We start from the raw sequence: 19,341 nt of genomic DNA on the forward strand, positions 1-19,341 counted from the left end.
TCATTCACATGGGAAATCAGCACTGAAACATGCCCGTGTACCTGCGCAAATGACACTGGCATCTTCTTTCGGCTGCCAGTTGTGTACTGCTATCCCGCTGTGAGAGCACTCCCACAGGCTGCTTTTGCCCCCTCCGCACTGCACTTCATCAAGGAGGATGTTCCCAGAGCCCTGCCCAAACTGGGCCTCGGGCACGGACAGCAGAGCTTCCCCACAGCCCAGCTGCCGGCACACGACCTCGGCGTCCCCTAGGTCCCAGCCATCATCGCACACCATGCCCCAGCTGCCATTGTAATAGAGCTCAACACGGCCCGAGCACCTGCTGTCGCCGTCTGCGAGTCGCAGGGACTGAGCTGAAGCATCTGCTGTGGAGGAAGATCACCGCACGTCGCTGCCATTTATCCTAGGCTGTGCCAAAGCCCGTCTTCAGGCCAGCCAGCACCGCGGTGAAGACAGGAGTGGGTAGCCCACAGAGTAATCTGCTGCCACAAAGGATCCTCCCCTGAACCTCAGCGCTCTTTTAGGACTGATGTTATAAATTCTTGAACTTGTTTTTCCACTGGTTGATACTATATGCAATATCTGATGGGCATGGACAAAGTCATCTTCCACAACATGCTGATCTCTGGGGAAAATGATCCTCATCCCTACCACTAGCAAAGTAGAAGGATTTCTACTTTTTCTTTACCATCTTTCTCACCTATATAGTAGTGCTGTCTAAACAATTAACACAACTACCCAGAGCCAAGCTTTTCCTGAGATACCTTGCATTGCAACCTGAAGGCTATGTGTTTTTTTCTTTCCTTTTTTTTTTTTTTCTTTTTTTTTCTTTTTCTTTTTACATTTTTCCCCCCCCCATCTTCTTTAAATAATGCCTGATTCAGCTTCTTTTCACTCTGGCATAACAGATGGTTGGCACAGCATCATTTCCCAGGAATAGTAGCAGAGCTATTTCTACAGATCAGGCTCATTTCTGAGAGCTGGGTACTTATGGAATAACCCACACATTTATCTCACTTTCAGAGGGAAAGGCTTTTAGAGATCTGAAGTTCCAAATTAGTTTTATGGGTCTGGAGTGTATTTTTCTTTCAGAGAATGAAATCAGAGACTCTGCCGACAACATAATTGAGTTCCTCTGAGTTTGTTGCCATCATAAACTGTACCAAGTACACACAGCTGTCTTACTTCTTGGTAGGTCTGTGATTACAAGGTTTTCATTTCGGGACATTTTGCTGTCACCTGGCAGTCATTTGTAACCAACTAATGCACATCCATTCAGAATGAGTGCCATGTTTCCAAGGACTCTCTTTGCCCTTAATTCCTTTTTGCTGACCATGATCAAAGCTCCTTCCATCTGAGTACCATGCTTATCATTTCCTTCTGCAAAAGTTGGCTGTAAAGAAATGTCAGCAGCAATATTCTTGGCTCGCTTCCCAAGATCAAGGTCTGAACTTCTATGAGACTGCCAAATATGATTTCAGGGATAAGAAAATAATTGAGACAAAAGATAACTAATTAATTTGTTGAACCAGGTGTTGAGCAGTCACTAGCGATAGTGAAAGGTGTTACATAAGTTTAAGAACTGGACTTCATTAGCTATCTAGGGCTAGGTGGGAGGAGAGAGAAAAAGGCAGATTAAAAAATATATATCCAGATCTTGACTTAGATTACAGGCAGTAATAAATTCATTGTGATTCAGCTGATATTAAAAATAGCTTTACTGAGGGGGAGGCAACCTCTGAATTAGACTTACTAAGTAAATGAGGCATTTCACTAATCTGAAATATGAATGTCAATCCGAAATAAAGGACCGATTAAGTAGCAGCCCCAAGAATTGTTAATGCATTCTTGTGGGTGTGTCTAGACAGATGAAAGGCAACTTTCTGCTTTCAGCAAATGAATAAAATAAAGCATTAGATATTTGCTTCTCTTCCAAGTCAGTGTTTTGTACTTAGGTAAGTGTAAAATATAATCAAAAGAAATAGTAAGCACTTAGTTTCCCTGAACCATTAACCCAAAGAGCCGTTTGTCTGTGGTTGGTGCAAGTAAAAGTAATGAGATTGTCAGTTACAGCTAAAGAGAGCACTTTTTCACTTTAACCATTAAACAGCTTCCTTGTTGCACACAGTGTGCATAAATAGGATGAAATTGTTTGCTCAAATGCATGGTTGAATAGACACAAGCATAGCACTTAAAAGTAGTAATGAAGGTATTCTTGGAAAACCATATATACACCTCATATTAGGTTCCTTAAACCTGTATTGTAGTCAACTGATCAGTTATTTAAGAAGAAATTCACATTCAACTTCTGAAAGCCAAGAAGATAAAAGTAAATCCCGAGGGACCACGTTCATTTCTCAGTTTCACTGCTGTGTGCTAACTGCAAACTTCTTTTCATTCATCTGGAATAGGTCCCAGTCTGAACATGTAAGGCAGGCTGCAAAATCTGGTCAAAGCTCTGTAAAATATTCTTTAAAGCAAGAAAGTTTTCTTTTCTATCCTTTTGAAATTGGAATGACTGGCAGCAAAAAGGTAGAGAAACACTGACTTAAATTTCTCCTTTGCTGTACTAAAGATTTGTCTGTTAATATCTAAGACAATTAACATTTGTAGAAAATAGGGTGTATAGACCCTAGATCTTGAACATGAATATATTGTTAAAAATAAGGTTGATGGGTGGAGCATTAAGCAGATTTGTACTACGTTTCCTAGACCTGCTACCACTGGTATTGAGACACAGCTCTGATCTTTTGAGAAAATAGATAAAGCTGTAGAAGAGAAGAAGCTCTATAAAAGGTTCTGAAGAGAAGAATTATCAGTTGTCTCAGTAATTGTTTGTCATGCTATGCAGCATCTTGAGCTAACAGATGGTAAGGGTGTTAAATAGCCAGCCGCAGCTATTGTACTGTAATGAAACCCTCAGCCATTACCACTGACACTTTGGAACAGGACAGATAGAGTGACAGAAGGAAAGGCAAGATTTGTGCGCTCTCTGGAGGACAGGATGAGAATTCAAAATGATCTTCATAAACAGAGTAAATGTCAAAAATCAGCAAGTTGAACTTCAGCACAGACAGATGCAATGCACTGCTCATTGCAAAGAGAAAGCCAAGGCACAAAGGCAAAATCATCCTCTTAGCTGGCACAGAAGGGCCATAGAAAGACTGGAAGTCAACAGTGTTGGCACTGCAGTGAGCTAGTCCAATCTCAGCTTGCTCTCAGAGTGATACACTAGGTCTACTTATCCTCCTTGGCACTAATGAACCCTCAGCTGCTCATTAGGTGATTGTACATTTAAGAAAGAGGTAACAGGGAGAACTTGGATTTAAGAAATGTAATAGGCTTGAAAATCATTAGCTCTAAGTTTAAAGTGCTGAATTTAGTTTATATGGGAAGTGTCTTTCAATATTCAGAAGAGGACTCTAAAGAGGATTGCCGTGAATTTCCCCCTGGAATCTGCAGAGAGCTAAAAGAGCAACTGTAGGCACTACAGAAGATTTCTATCAACAAAAGAACATCAAATGTAGTGTTCTACACATTTTTCCTGTGTCTTGAAAACATCTGTCAAGCCCAGAGGCAAAGTGTACATATTCATCTTCCCCAATGGAGATTTGCTTAGGAGTTTAAATCCTACTGTTGCTATCAATTTCATCAGACAAGAAGGTAAAACAGCACGTAGTGGGTAGAAAGGCCCCCCCTCAGCTGATGACTGATGCAAAATGGCCCTGTCTGGTGAAACTCTGGCTTTAAGGTTTGCAAAACTTAATAAATTAGTATAGACTCATTAAAACATATATAAAACATATATTAAAACATATATAGACTCATTAAAATCATAGACTCGTTAAAACAGCTCATTCTTCAAAAGCTTACAAAACATCTTTAAAAAACAGATGCCAGAATAAGATTTGCCCCAACAAAGAGAATGAGGAAAAGGTGGGACATATGCACACACCTTGCAGTGTGATCAGCATTTATATGGGGACCAAAGCCCCACATAAGTCAATTTCCCATCCCCAAAAGTGACCTCTAACAGATGCTGAGGGGAAGTATAAGAATGGGACAAGCAATCCTGGTTCGCATGGGATTGTCTCCTAGCTGCATCCTCTTGCATCTGGGAGATGTTTTTACTCCTGAACCATGCAAGGCAGACAGCTTGTGTCTGACTGTTCCTTACCTTCATTTGTTGTAGAGGGTAATGCTGGAGTTGTGGCTGGCTCGCTAGTCTCTGTGACTGGGGCAGATGTGATCAAGTCATCCAGTTCTGTGGTAGAATCATCAGTCAAAGCTTTGAGGGAAAAAAAAAACCAAAACAGTAGGAACTATGAACAACAATGGCAAAATGTGAATATAAACCAGAAGTAATTTTTTAGTTAAAACAATCAGGATTTGTCATTTTTGTAGAAATGTGTGAAAGTACAAGAAGTTGTTTTTTTTTCAGTGAACAAACTTGGAATTGTCCCTTGTACTTCAGTCTGAGTCCCTGTATAGCATCACATAATACTATGATAAATAAATATTAAAGCTTGGGATTTTTAAGCTTCTTGGCTACTGGAGAATGAAATAGCATGTTCTTATCCCTCTTTATGAAAACTTCAGTGCACGTATTTTCCATGCAATATGTCTTTACCTGAGCTCACCTAGACTCAAAACTGATCTTGGTACTACACCATCCAACTACATCCTTGGTATTACAAGCTGAATTTACTCAGGATTCTTGCTATAGATGCTGCCTCAGTCTCATCATTCACTGAAGTGTTTGCACAGAAGGAATACACAGGTATAAACATGGGGATCATTAAAGAGTTGAGTTTGTTTTAGATATAACTTGCAAAATGGCCATTCTTACCTTCAGAAACTGTGGTTGGGATTTCAGGGGCCAATGTGGTATTTTCCTCTGCAAGAACAGCGGGTGCAGAAGATGGATCTGAGGCCAAGAGCAAGTTGAGGAAAGAGGGAGAAGAAGAGAGAGGCAGCAATTAGGAGTGAACGCGTGGTCTGATACCTTGATGAAAGTAAGCAGGTTGGGGCTTAGCAGGGAAGCGAGTCAATGCATAGCCCTTTATTGTTACTGAAAAAAGTCTCTCACCTTCATTTAACCTTTAACTCTAAAGACAGAAGATACCTGTGCTATTTCTGACTGTGTTCTTTTACTGCTAGAGGAGCAACAGGCATTTGGAAAGATGCAAAGTAGCCATTGTTAGGGAAATAAAGAAAGATTTTTCTTGCTTTTCGGGAGCGAGTGCTAGCAGACAAGTGCTCCTCACCTTCTTTGAGGGTTGTCACGGTCACTGTAGCAGACAGTGTCTCTGTCCCTGTTATGTCTGGGCTGGGTGCAGAGGAGGAAGCTGCAGAGATGGGCAGGGGTGAGAGAATATGTTACTAGACAGAATCACCTGAAGGGTTTGCAAAGGAGGAATATGTGGGTGTTGAAGGGACTGTTAAATTTAAGGAATTCATTACTGGAGTGAAACATCAATCCATGATAGAAACTGGAGCTGATGTTTGGTGTTATGAGTTAGCTTACGTAATCTAATTTAAACAGGAACTTAAATGTTATTCTTAGATTTTACAGCATAGTGCCTGTTTTTACCTTCAGGAGCTGTGGAAGGGATTTCTGGAACCGAGGTATCACTGCCTGTTGTAGGTGGGGTTGGTGCTGTTGATGCTTCTGTCGTGTTTTCGGAGGCCATGACAAGAAGGAAGAAATGAGGAAAGGAGAGAAAGAACGCATTCGGGTAAGGCAGAATGGCTGAACTCAGCTGTTGATGAATTTAATTGGTTTCAGACTTTGTAGAAAAGGGTGTCTGTATATTATCTGTCATCCAAATCCACACATATGGCTCAGAAATGGGTCTTCATCTTAAAACTTTGCATTACAAGTGTCAGGAAAGTTTCAGACTTTTCTCACTGGGAGTGAGGAAAGCAAAAGGAGTGTGATAAGCAAAAACAGAAACGGGTGTTGTAACTTGGCAGTAACATATATATATATAACAGTAATAGCTTCCCAGTGCTGCAACACAGCGTGTTTTATCTACTTCATTATGAAGTCCAAAATGTGAAATAACAAAGGTATTTTGTCTCTCTGTAGGAAAAAATTTATTACAGCCATTTCTGTCTTATCTGACTGAAAGTCTTTCTCCCAAAGTTGTCACAGTCATTGGGAAGGAGAGGGAGAGTCTGTTCAGACTGTTTTTTCTGCAGTTCCCTGCAGGGTGTCTCTGCACTGAAGAGCATCACCACAAGCTGGTAAGAGGCGTGGTAGAGAGGGGAGGCTGGTGGCAGAGCCAGCTCTTGCCCCCAGCTTGCAGGGCACAGCCTGTGAAATGCTGGGCCAAACGCTGGGAGAGGCTGAATCTGGTACGACCAAACCTGGAGGCTTATAAACTGTTAAGAATCCAGATAAATATTGTTATAAATGGTGAGAAACACAGACTAAATGGCTTTATCCCAAGTCATGCTTCTAAAAAAATATATATATATATATATATATATAAATCATTATTTCGTTCTGATTCTCTCATTTAAATTCTGCACCATTCAGCTTCACTTGAAGTGAGATTTGCAAGTAACATTTGCAGCTCCTTATTGGAGTTGTGGTCTGAGTGCTAGTGGCAGCCTGCCTATGCTGCCAGAAAGCCAGGGGTTGGCACCAAGCAAATGGGATTCAGAGACAAGCATTGGTGGCACTGAGAGATGCTGATTTTGCAATATTTCTTGGCATGTCCTCTGATCTCCCCTCATAACCAAAACTTGCATCCAGATATTAATTCAGCATTTTTCTAAGGAGGCTATCAGAAGGATGAGAAATTAAATGTCTGCCAGCAGCAATTAAAGGCAGGTGTGTGCTTTGAAGAATTATGGACTCTAGATCTCAGGCTCAATTAAAAGCTGTGTTATCAGTGTGCTAAATAGCTGGAAAGGCAGAGGTCCAACTCAGGAGGTGAGTTCAAACGTTTGGCTGTGCTCCTTAATGGTTCTGGAGCTTTTATGAAACTTGGACACACAAAATCACAATGATCTGGACACTTCTGCTTTACAAAACTATACCTGTAGTATTTATAGCTACAAGGTCAGGGAAATTAATAATTAAATGCATATATTTCTACTGTATCTGACAGTTTCATATTTTTTAAGTGAAGATGTTAAAGTGAGGGTTGCTCCTTCACAATAATATTTAATTTTCATTGGCTACTGTGACTATTTTACAGATTCATATGGTCACATCTTCTTAATCCAGTTGAAAAAAAAAACACAATTAGCAGAGTGTTTATTTTAGATATAACTTGCAAAATGGCCATTCTTACCTTCAGAAACTGTGGTTGGGATTTCAGGGGCCAATGTGGTATTTTCCTCTGCAAGAACAGCAGGTGCAGAAGATGGATCTGAGGCCAAGAGCAAGTTGAGGAAAGAGGGAGAAGAAGAGAGAGGCAGCAATTAGGAGTGAACGCGTGGTCTGAAACCTTGATGAAAGTAAGCAGGTTGGGGCTTAGCAGGGAAGCGAGTCAATGCATAGCCCTTTATCGTTACTGAAAAAAGTCTCTCACCTTCATTTAACCTTTAACTCTAAAGACAGAAGATACCTGTGCTATTTCTGTCTGTGTTCTTTTACTGCTAGAGGTGCAACAGGCATTTGGAAAGATGCAAAGTAGCCATTGTTAGGGAAATAAAGACAGAGATTTTTACTTTTTTTTTTTTTTCTTTTTTTTTTTTTTTTTTGGCATTTCCTGAGTGAGTGCTAGCAGACAAGTGCTCCTCACCTTCCTCGAGTGTTGTCACGGTCACTGTAGCAGACAGTGTCTCTGTCCCTGTTATGTCTGGGCTGGGTGCAGAGGAGGAAGCTGCAGAGATGGGCAGGGGTGAGGGAATATGTTACTAGATGGAATCACAACCAGGTAAAATAAAAAACATTTCAGGGCTCAGTGAAATCATTAGTACTTTGGGCTTCATGGAAAGGGAAGTTAGTTTACCAGATTTTAGCTTTTGCTAATTGGTTCAGAAGAACATCTTCTAATTAGTAATAATAAATTGATGTAGTAGTAATTAATAGTGAATTTGGGAGACTGATGAAACTGGTATACCTCTTGTCATGGTATGAGCACACCTGATTGCCATTCCACCTATTCACTAACTTCAGAACCTGGAAATATTAGGTCAAACTATTAAAAGAATTGAAGGTGAAGAAAATATCCAGATAAGAGTGCCTCAGATGATCCAATTGTACAGATCTCATCATACAGTCTTGATAATTATATTGTAGGTAGACTTAATCATGTACTTGTTTTCCCTCCAAACACATTTTCCTGTGAAAATGAAGATGGTGTTGGCCATTGGCTCCTCCAAGGCTACTTACATACAGGGTTAGATAATGAAATATTTCTACTGAATTCCAAGTGTTCCTCCTGTATGCTTCTCAAATTGCATATTACCCCAAATTTTTGCAGGTGCCATTTACAGCTTGAGTTTTTCCCTTGCCTTTGCCAGTACAAGTCGGCAGTTCTGTGGTAGAGGTTACGGTGCTGTCTGTGGCAATTGTTGGTGATGAACTTGTAGTTTGGGGATTCTCTAAGGATGTTGGAAGATAGAGGAAATAAATTATTAGGGAACTATGATGATGGTCATGAGAACTGAGACACTGGTAAAACAATTTAAATGTCAGGTTTCGTGTAGCAGTGGGCTAATGCACTAGACCTGGTAGTGTGATTGCTGTCAATTAGTGACAGTTCTAAATGAACTTCTGAGATATTTGCCAGTGGTACCGTTAAGGCAGATGTAGATGCTTAGAATATGCGGCAATAGATCAGTGCTACTACACTTTTTTGTTTTTGTTTTTGTTTTGTGTTTGGTTTTGTTGATAAAGATCTTGAGGAGAAATTATTTAGGGAACCAGCCTTTCACTTTTGGGCAAATGGTTGAGAACTGCATTTTAGTGCCCACTTCTTTGTGCACCACAAAGTACATTAATGATTAACTCAACACTTTAAAAATAAATAAATAAATAAATAAATAAATCATGAGAAACATGAGCGGCACCTATATTTTAAGATTTCCTATTTCCATTATTCCATTATTTCAGGCACATGGTGGTGAAAAAACAAGAGTCACAAGCTTATACCTGGAGTGTAAAGACTTGTTTTATGTTTTCCTAATTGTTAGCAGTGTACTGGGTCTGGCTGGAATGTTAACTTTCCCTGCAGATGAAAGGCAAATACAATTCCTAAGAGAAATCCAAACAACAGAAATAATTTTGGGATAGATGAAAAAGTAGTAATGAGGAAAAATTAGGAACATGCACCTTTCTAGGATACTGTCTGCCAAGGAAATCTAATCATATGATTTTTCAAGTTAAAAATTAGTCTCTGAGCATTTAAGGATACGGTGAAGTGCTAATGGATTTATGTCTCAAAAACGCTGCCTTACCTGGTGGTGTAGTCGTGGAGGATACTGCATCTGTGAAGACAGAACAAAGCAAAAAATTGATATTTACAGTGGAGTTATTTTTATTGCTTCAAAATAGGTTGCTTCTACCTATGCGATTGTTGATTTCATCTATGTTTATGACAAAAAAATTAAAACACTTTTTCAATTCAGACATGTCTTGGTTTACATCTTCTGGAAGTACTTCTACCTCATGTTAACTGTTTGCCTGCCTTATTTTGGGAAGAGCCTACAATAAGATGCTGACTAAAGCGTCTTGGACTATTTTCTTTTCAGCATATTCATACTCAGTGCTTGTTGCTGCTGGTCTTGGTATTTTGTACAGAACATCCTTGTGTTCCTTGATCACTTGGTTCAGCCTAAGTACAAGGAGCCTCTGCTTGCACACAGTTCAGCTCCAGTCTGATTTCTGAATGTTCCTCATTTTTACAGTTGACAGAAAAATCCAAAGAGAGTTTTCTAAGTACAGATTTATATATTTTTTACCTGAACAGATGACACCGACATCTTCATTGTGTCCACAGTCATTTTTGTTCCAGCCAGCGTGCGGACAGTCCCAAAGGTAAGATTCAGTTCCTGTACACTGCACATCATCCAGGAGGATGTTTCCTTTGCCAGGGCCAAAGTAAGACCATCCGTAGACAGAAACAGCATAGCCACAACCAAGTTGTCTGCATACAACATTGGCACTGTTCATATTGAAGTAATCATCACAGACTGTCCCCCATTCACCTTCGTGGTAAACTTCAACCCTTCCGGCACATCTGTCCCCACCAGATGCCAGTCGCAATTGCGGTGGATCTTCTAAAATGAAAGCAAACATTGGCAGGCAAACATCTCAATCTGTTTATTACAGAAAATGTAAACTTCTCACATCTGAGGCTGCATCCGCCTCTCTGCAGGGATGGGCTGTGCAGTGTTTCTGTGTCCCCAGTTCCTGGGGCTCACTGGGGAACACCTGCAGTGCACAAAATGCATGGGGCAGGGAGCCAGGATCAGTGCTGTTAATTCAGCCCAGTTCACTCAAGCTCTGCTTCATGCAGGAGCTGCTCTGTCATGTTAGGGTATTGCTGACTGGGTGTGTTCTCGCTCTGGAGTATGTCTCACTCTCTTACCTTTGCGTCCAAATGTGTTTCTTATCCATTCTAAGAATCTGTTCCATGCTGAGTTTGGATCTCCACCTCCTGTGGGCTGCCACCAGAAACCACTTGCTGTATCAGATAAGAAAGCACATTATTAGCACTGACATAGTTCTAGATATATTTTATGGTTTTCTGTGTTGACGCAGAGATGGACAGTTAGTACTCTTATGTGGTGTGTCTTCAAAGCAAGAATAATCCTGCGGTTCCTTCCTGTGCCTGGAAGGACATGCTCATTCTCTCGTAGTTCAGTGGAAGATGATCATAGAGAACCTTATTTCAAGGCAGCACAAGAACAAAGTAATCCAACCCCACAAGTCCTCATGTACCTCCTGTGAAGACACAGGCGACTGTGAGCTGAGCTCTGCCAGATTTTACTGGGGCAGTAGAAAAGGTTACTCACCTTTGCCATGTTTTTGCCGTAATAGCAGGTGAGAGTGTGAAGCATTTGTACAGACTGACAGTTGCTTTGGCTGACAGCCCAGCGAGTTAGCTTAAAGTGCTCTCTTTGCAAATACCTGTTCAGGTGTGGTTGGAGAGCCCAGGCTTCATCTAACTCAGCACTGAAGAATACACTACACACTGCTCAAAGCATTTCAAAATGTAAGTTTGACTAAACCAAAGTGTGGCATTAAATATTTGTAGGGCAGCTCTTCCATTTACAGTCGGCGTATTTCTGGCTAGTTCTGTCAGGTGTAGTGAATAACAGGCATCCATATACTCATAGGCAATCCTTTGCTTCCTCTTGTACAGTGAAAGTGCAAAGAATAAGTAAGTGGTAGTCTTCCACTCTTCTTTCCCACAAAGAAGCAGGAAAACTCTCGTAGGTCCCATGCCAAGGAAGAAAAACCCAAGCCCCAGCATTTTAGTGTTTCTCCAGATTCAATGTGATCATGCAGAGATGTACACCAAGAACATGACAGAACAAGAACAGTCTTCTTTAAACCCATTAAGAGATGTTCACAGGACAAAATTGTCCTCCAAGAGAGGATACAAACATTTGGGCTGATCATGTGGTTTTGGGAATCTGTAGATTCAGTCACATAAATACTTTTGAAAATCTGGCCCTACGTATATTCAATTAAAGAAAAAATTATTTAGGCTGCCAGAAGTCAAAGCAATGTTTTCAAATGGCAGCTGTTAAATATCCTTGTTCTTTTGGAATTAGCAAGCTCTGAAGAGCTGTACCTGATTCAATCACTAAAATCAGGAGAAATTTCATTTGGGGCCTTTATTTATTTATTTATTTTTCCCCTAACTGCATTTGGTTTTCAGCCACTTGCTTTCACAGACTCTTACTCTTGTGAATAGATCAGTGATCCTAAAGTTTTGGGTTTGCAAGACAGGACCCTAAGTGACTTTTCCAGTCAAGTTAATCCAGCCTACATCGGGTCAAATTGAAGACAAAAGTGAATTTACTGAAGAGAGATTAAAGGTTTGCTGAAGTGTTGGGATTTGACCACCTTCTGGAAATGCGGCTTAGTTCTCTTTGATGCTGAGCTCACCTCTGGGCTGCCTTTTCTCTTGTCTATAAATAATTCAATATAGCCAACCCCAAATCTACATTCTATGAAATTCTGTCTTATGATTGATAAGCCTTTATTCATGGTGCCCAAGCCGATTATTAAAGATCAAAGTATCTCATTCAAACTAGCAAGATTGCAAGGAAGGTTTGGGGTTATTTTTGTTTGAAGTTTGAAGGACAATAGCACTGCGTCAATCCCAAGTCTCAGCAGAGACTTGCATTTGTAACATATATTTCCACCTGCGTCTGACAGGCTGCTCTTTGTTTTATTTTATTTTGCTCTCTTGGTCTACATTCTTAAATGTATAGTGTAGAAGAATTTTAGTTCAAAACTAAAATATTTGAAGAAGAATATTTGGAAAACAACTTCCCCTAGCAATTCCCCTCACAGAAGAGAAACAAAGAAAATACTCTTTAACATACCCCATTTTAAAATCTAACCTATGAATTTGATCTGAATGTTAGAATTAGAAGACAAATTAAACCAGCAATTACATGATATGAAGCTTGTCTGCAATTTCTTAGGGAACCCTGCCACCACCTCCCAACAAGCCAGTCTGTATGAGTACTGAATTTTGTCTTTAGCGTTTCCCTGCAAGCACAAAAAAACATACTCACTGTACCTGGTTCACATAGGAGAGAAGCACTTAACAGAAGCATCCAAGTGAGACTCACTTGAAGGTCCATTTTCTTTGTGGTTGTCTGTTCTAAACCAGTGAAGATTCAGAATTTATACTAAAGGGGTTCTGGTCTAGACCAAAGGTGTGTGCTGTGTAATTTGATCTCCCTGAAATTCCAGATCCATGCCAAGGAAGTGATTTACCAAGTATTTTCATTTCACAGGGTATATCCAGACATCCGGATAAGCAGATCCAGATCACACCGCTGTTCCGGACTGGCTACCGAAATCTTCCCACTCTACTGACACCTTTGCAGGCATGTATTGATGTGTTTTTTTCCAGGAAGCAATGATTTATTTTTGGAGATTAGGCTGTTTGGTAAGGAAAACTTAACTATTTTTATTTTTTTTTTACCATCAGTTAATTTAGTTTCCAACATACAACTGTGCTAAAACAGATTAAATTGATGTGATAATTGTGTCAAAGGATCAGTATCCTAAAAAAGAAAGCCTCAACCAAATTATCTCTGTTTTGTAAGCATTATACCTCTAAAAAGGAGTTTCTACACTTTTCCATATCTCTTTGTGTCCTCTTTAACCTAGGATTCGATCCCTACAGTATGCTCTGGAACTGCAGTCAGTTCTTTCTCACTTGCAGCCTACAGAGCAATGAATCAGCTGTAAGAGATATCGGCCAAGGCATGGTTGAGAGGGACAAACTGTTCTGGGGGTACAGCAGCAGGGCAATTGCTGAAATACAGCAACCAAGGAGAGCAGGATAGGGACAGAAGGTGTTCAACTAAGCTAAAGCTGTGAAAGTCAAAGAATCTGTATTTAAAGGCGTACAGAGAGGCACGACCAGCTGCCATGCCCTGCTGTGGGGAAGACCAGTAGACTCCACTGACAATTTATTCCCAAATTAGTCTGAGATTTTCCCCTTCAAAGGACAAGGAAACGTGCTGTTTGACAGTTCTCTGTGTTACATCCCTCATAAGCTGACTGCACAGAGCCAAAGGAAGTGCAGCCTTTGTGTGCTAGGACTTACGAGACATGGTTTTGGGTCTGTGAGACACTACACAAAAGAATCGAGGCACAAAATAATTTTCAGGTAAAGGGGAGAAACTACTAGTAGGTTTTTATTCCACTAGTAAGAGATATGAGACCATGGGATAAGAGGCAGAAGATATTCTAGTGCTAGTAGAAATACAAATTAGTAGAGGAGTAAGTGAAAACATTAAAATAAATAAATAAATAAATCATTGTGAATAGGAAATATACACCAGGACTTGCTGAAGATAATAGTTTGCCATTTGGTTTCATGCTAACTTTTCAGATTAGGAGGCTTGCATGGAAAAAGGGATTCCCACCTAGAAAGGCCATGCTACACAACTGGAAAAGATTTGCCTCTAGCAAAACCATGAATCCAGCAGGATCCCTCCAGCAACAGTTTTCTCCCTGGCACGAGGTGGTGGGGTCAATACCCTGTGGCTGCTGATATCCCAAAGGATGCCTTCAGCTCTGTCTTACTCAGTACTGGCAAGGAGAAGGTGGGCCTCAGCTAGAGAGAGGGAAAAAGCAAAGCTAGAGGTTATTAGATGATTTGAAAATGAACATCAATTGATTCCTTTGTTCTGTGAATGCTTTTCTTATTTTCTCAGCACACTGTGATGCATTGTATCTATCTAGATGTCCATGGTCTTACTTTTCCACTACCTTCTTGAGCAAAACCAGTCATGTCAAGTATTTAAAATCCCATTTCCGCGTGTGTGGATTATTTTAATTCTGCTGCCATTTCCTGAAGTGACTAAGTGGGTTTATGGTAGATCCTTATCAATATTTCTATCCAAATAACTGTACGCTGGACCTGAACAGTACAGTATATACCATTTTTCTTTCCTAACAGCAATTAAACTATTTTATACAGACATTTCTCAGTTCTGAATGAAAAATTTCAGAAACAGTCCAAAACTCCAACTGAAATCTCATGAAGTTTTTATTCCCAAAACAAAGGAAAACAAATTCTTTATCTCTTGTGATTTTACTCAAGTCTGGATGAAAAGGTTTGGATTTGAACATTATCATATAGAAGACACAGAAGTCTATTACACACATGCTGTTTCAGAGCTCTTCATATTCATCCCACAATGAACAAATTCAGAGTTCGGCTGATGTTGGACTTTCAGTAATCTTCTCCCTAGGAAATGTAGAGGCCTGTAGAAACAGCTAATGCTTCATTCTGGTGACTCAGGCCAGACAGTGTGGAGCCTAGTTAAGAGGACGGGAAGATACGGGGAACGCAGACTATTAGCTGTCTAGCCTGTGTTAGATGCATGACTGAATTAAAGTATCTCAGCTATGAAGAAGCATCAAGATTTGCTTTTTCAGCATTCCTTACGAAGGAATGCTGAAAGAAAGGTCACAAAGAAGCCACTGGTCCCAGCAGACGTGCCTGGGGCTGAGGACTCCACATCCCTGCTCTTGCTCAGAGAAGCTGGATCTTACTGCAGGCTATTTTACGCCGTATGCAAGAAGTAATGGAGGTAGGTACAAATGCTAGCGAGGGCAGCAGGTTTGTACAGCTAATCCATAGTTACAGGTGACAAGGAACAAGCAGCCTCCACATTAAACACTGCAGCCCTTGTCACTGACATTGAAGGTGCCATTAAAAGGAAGTGGTAAGCCTCCAGTCCAAAGCTAAGCAAGCAAACTAATCCCGTGTGGCAGGAAGCAGCAGTGATGACAGTGGGGGCTGACCTTTGTGGTCTCGGCATAGCAGTGCTGTTTCTGAGAAAATCTTCTTAAAGAAATCTCTCAAAATTCACTCTGAAAACAAAGAGTATTTGTTTTCTGTGATATAGTGAAATAGCTTTGTGCTGGAAGGTGGGTGTTAAGCTTTCCTCACAGTGCTGGAGCTTTGCTGCCCTGGCAAAACTACCCCTCCCTGTTCAAAGCTTTTTTCAGCCTTATCAAACTACATTCAATTTTCATGGAATACTGTAGTGGATCTGGTGGACATAGTTTGAGGGGCTAAAAGCAATCAGAAAATGTAAAGCTGTTCTGGAGGCTATTACCACTGGAGGGCAGTGAGGCACTGTCCTTAAGGAATGAGCAAGTTGCTGGATAAGATAGATGGTGTAACGCACAGTACTTTTGTAGGGTCCATAAAGAGGTCTCAATTTTAGCAAATACCTTAAAAAGTAATAGAGACAGCAAAACAGATTGTGCATGAGACAGCTACAAAGAGCAGGACACTTGTTTCCATTCCTCGGCTGTCTTCTGCCAATGTCAGAGGATATTTCTTGGCCAAATGGTGCTCAGGAGAACTGGCCTATTTAGGTGGAGGCCTCAGGAACCTCTTCCCTTGCAACTCTTTACACATTATCACTTATCGAGGCTGTAAACCATGACATTTGATAGCTCTCATAACTAAAGTTTGCAAGGAATTTCTTTGAAATATCTTCGAAGGAATAAACTAGCACCGATTGAATTTCTCCTAGACATGTATTTCTTGTACAAATACTTATTTGTATTTCTTCTTCCCTGACAAAGAAAACACCTGTGTGTGAAGCCAAAAACTGGTGCACAGGTCTATTTTTGTTTTGGGTCACGTTAATAACTTTTTCAGTCAATTGTCCACTGTAGATTACTCACTAATGAAGTGTGCAACTGGAAGAATTTACTGAAATGCCCCACAAGATTACCACTTGAAAGCTGCCGTAATACTTGCCATATACTCATCCTTGACTTCAGTCAGCCTGGGGATTTGGCTGATGTAAGCCCGTGGCCCGGTGTTGCTTCAGGCTGCATTTGAGGAAGACAGCATATTACAGATAAGTGTGCAGCGCTTGTTTATGGTTCACTGCACATTGCTCCGAGGAGAGATGTAATGAAAGATTCCTGCTAACTGCAAATATACTTACTATGCTTTTGAGAACATTTCTTATGCAACAAATCCTGGTTTTCTGCTGAAACCATCACATTCCCAACAGGCTGTTTCATTGGTTTTACCTTCTGTTTCTAAAAGCAAAGAATTATGAACTTCCAAATAACTTTTGAGACCTTCAAGACACATATGTAAATAAAAGTTCCTTATTTTTCTGCATTGAGAAAAACCTTGAAATTAACATAACAGTGAAATAGTGTGTTCACAAGAAGCATGCCCAAGACAATAGCAAGGGACACAGCAGGAGATGATGATGATGATGATGACGGTGACAACGATGATGATGAGGATGACGATGATGATGATGATGATAAGGAGGCACAGGCTTGTCTGGAAGAGACAGGGCTCCAGTACAGCCTGGACTGAGGAGCAGTGGGCAGAAGCTTTACGTGTCAGGAGCTTTTAAAGCTCTCTGCAGGCGTCGTGGCTTGGAAAACCTGCACAGTCTCCTTGTTTGGGTCAACGTCTCTCCCCAGAAGCTTCTGAAACATGGGATGTTCCTTCCATGAGGAGAAAAGTTTGTTGGCTGGTTTGGTTTTCCAAACCAGTCCCTGATGCCATGATAGGGCCTGCTCTGTACAACGAGAGGTTGTACGCTCCTCAGAAGGAGTAATCACTTGTCATATCATGCTGGTTTACTCCTATTGTAATGCTTTTTACTGTCTTTCAGTTGCATGTTTAACTGAAAATGTTTTTTGCACCTTTTATCCCATTAGGAAGCAGTTCCATGTTCTGATCACGTTGAGAATAAAGAACCTTCTCTGAACTTTGACCCTAAATGTGCATGTTATGTATGGCTATCCACTCTCAAATTGACATTGTCCTCTGTCCTAAGCAGTGTCTCCCACACCTCAGGGTTTACAGATTTTACTCATTTCTGACATGTGAAGTTTTCCTGGAATCCTGATGGCACTGAAAGGATTTATCACCCTAAAAATACAAGGGGGGAAAGATGCAGTAGGAAAAGTAACTGAGCAAGGGAACCAGAGACTGTCTTTTTTCTGATTTCTCAGCCTCAGGCCCTGCATCTGCTTCCCTCAGAGGTAGCAGAAATTACCTGATAACAGCAGTCCTTACTCCTGTGTACACACCTATCTAGTGGATAGGTGTGTGACAAGGGATGATGAACAGGTGTTGTGCAGCTTTCTGTTACGATTTACATCTGGAAATGCAATAAGTTTCAAGAAATGCATTCACATCTGGAAATGCAATAAGTTTCAAGAAGTTTCAAGACCCTGAGGATGTGCCTGCTTGCTTGCTCCTAATGAGGCAAGCCCATGATATCATATTTTCACTGCTGCTGTTACCCATTCTGTCTGTATGAAGCTACCATATGGTAGTGTGTGGTATCCTAACATCTGTTGCTTAGCTATCCAGACATATTCTCGATTATAATTAAAATGTATATTCTTTCAATTCTTTCTTTTTTCATGTTTCCTCTCTGCCAGCCTTTCCACCAAAATCAGCTTCAGCAGGTTCTGAATTGCATTTTGCAGACTGAAGAATGTATAGAGAAAAAGGCAAAGCCAAGCTGAAATAGATCACAGCCCTGACCATATAACCTTTAATGGGGTTTCCCACATTTATAGTGAATATCTTGGTAAACCAAAGTGGAAACTTTACACATGAAGTCATCTTCTGTGGACAAAACTGAGTGCAGCACTCTGATTCTTGTAGACATACTGTCTTGGAATAAAGATGTCACCACCTAGTCCCTGTAAGCCCCAGTCCACCCCCATGAGTCCTGTGAGGGAAAATCTTTGTCAGAAATGAAGGCTCTGCCAATGTAAATGGGTATCAATTATTTTGGCTCTGCATACAGTACTACAGTTCATTTCATCCTGTTACCCAGATAATTTAATTGGCTAACGCTCCATGTCAACATAGGTTGCTTACCTTGGCATGTGCTATGTTCTTGCAGCTTTTCCTGCTTTTGATGTTTACATGGACAATGGTATAATCTTAATTAAGACATTTTCTTAGCTTCTTTCTCCATTTCAAAGCATATCCCTTTGATTTCAGCAGGTGCCATAGGTAGGGATCACATAGAGTATCACCAGTGCCTTTTGAATAGTTCTTGCTACAAAAATAGAAGTGATCTTCTGGTGTAATGGGAGTGCCAGGGGGTGAGGTGTGACTGGGACTGCCTTTAAACTTCTTTTACTTAGGTTTTGATAGTGTGTAAAATCATTGTAACAAGGTACATGGATAGGTGATGGTCCAGCCAAATCCTAAATAAATCAAAAGCTGTTTTACTCTAGAAATAAGATCAATTTATGAAAGCTACATTTATTTTGAGAGTTTTATTTCCTGAGAGTTTGGAGGGATCTGAATGATTTCTGACGATTTGATTCATAGACACCTCTAAGTATGAATAGTCAATACACCACTGATTAAAAAGCTGAACAGAGACAATGCAAAATCCAGCACATAAATGGTCAAACCCCAGCCCAATCAATTCCTAAATTAAAGTCATCAAAGTTCAAATCATGGAATAATTGAGGAAAAATTCGCATCTGCTTCTCTGCAGGAAGCACTGGAGTTATGCCTGCATAAAACTCCAGGATTTTTTATCCACGTTTTTATGCCACATTAGAGCTCTGGTAAAGGATCACAACAGGGCCCTCAGATGGCTCCTGCCCCAGTGACACCCAAGGGACCCAAGAGAACAGGTTTT

General features: G+C 40.6%; 1 protein-coding gene across 1 annotated transcript; it reads right to left on the minus strand.

Annotated features, from left to right (window-relative positions):
* Nucleotides 1–10,261, minus strand: LOC309880099 (putative DMBT1-like protein; the record flags this gene model as incomplete). The annotated part of the gene is made up of 8 exons (XM_082764630.1): nucleotides 1–365; nucleotides 4,178–4,288; nucleotides 4,850–4,927; nucleotides 5,268–5,348; nucleotides 7,308–7,385; nucleotides 7,761–7,841; nucleotides 9,421–9,450; nucleotides 9,925–10,261. 8 exons carry the CDS (start codon nucleotides 10,259–10,261, stop codon nucleotides 1–3), a joined length of 1,161 nt encoding a protein of 386 aa, XP_082620756.1.
* Nucleotides 10,262–19,341: the final 9,080 nt, after the last annotated feature.

Source organism: Aythya marila (assembly GCF_965140915.1).
Source record: "Aythya marila genome assembly, chromosome: 7".
In the NCBI taxonomy this organism is placed as follows: domain Eukaryota; kingdom Metazoa; phylum Chordata; class Aves; order Anseriformes; family Anatidae; genus Aythya; species Aythya marila.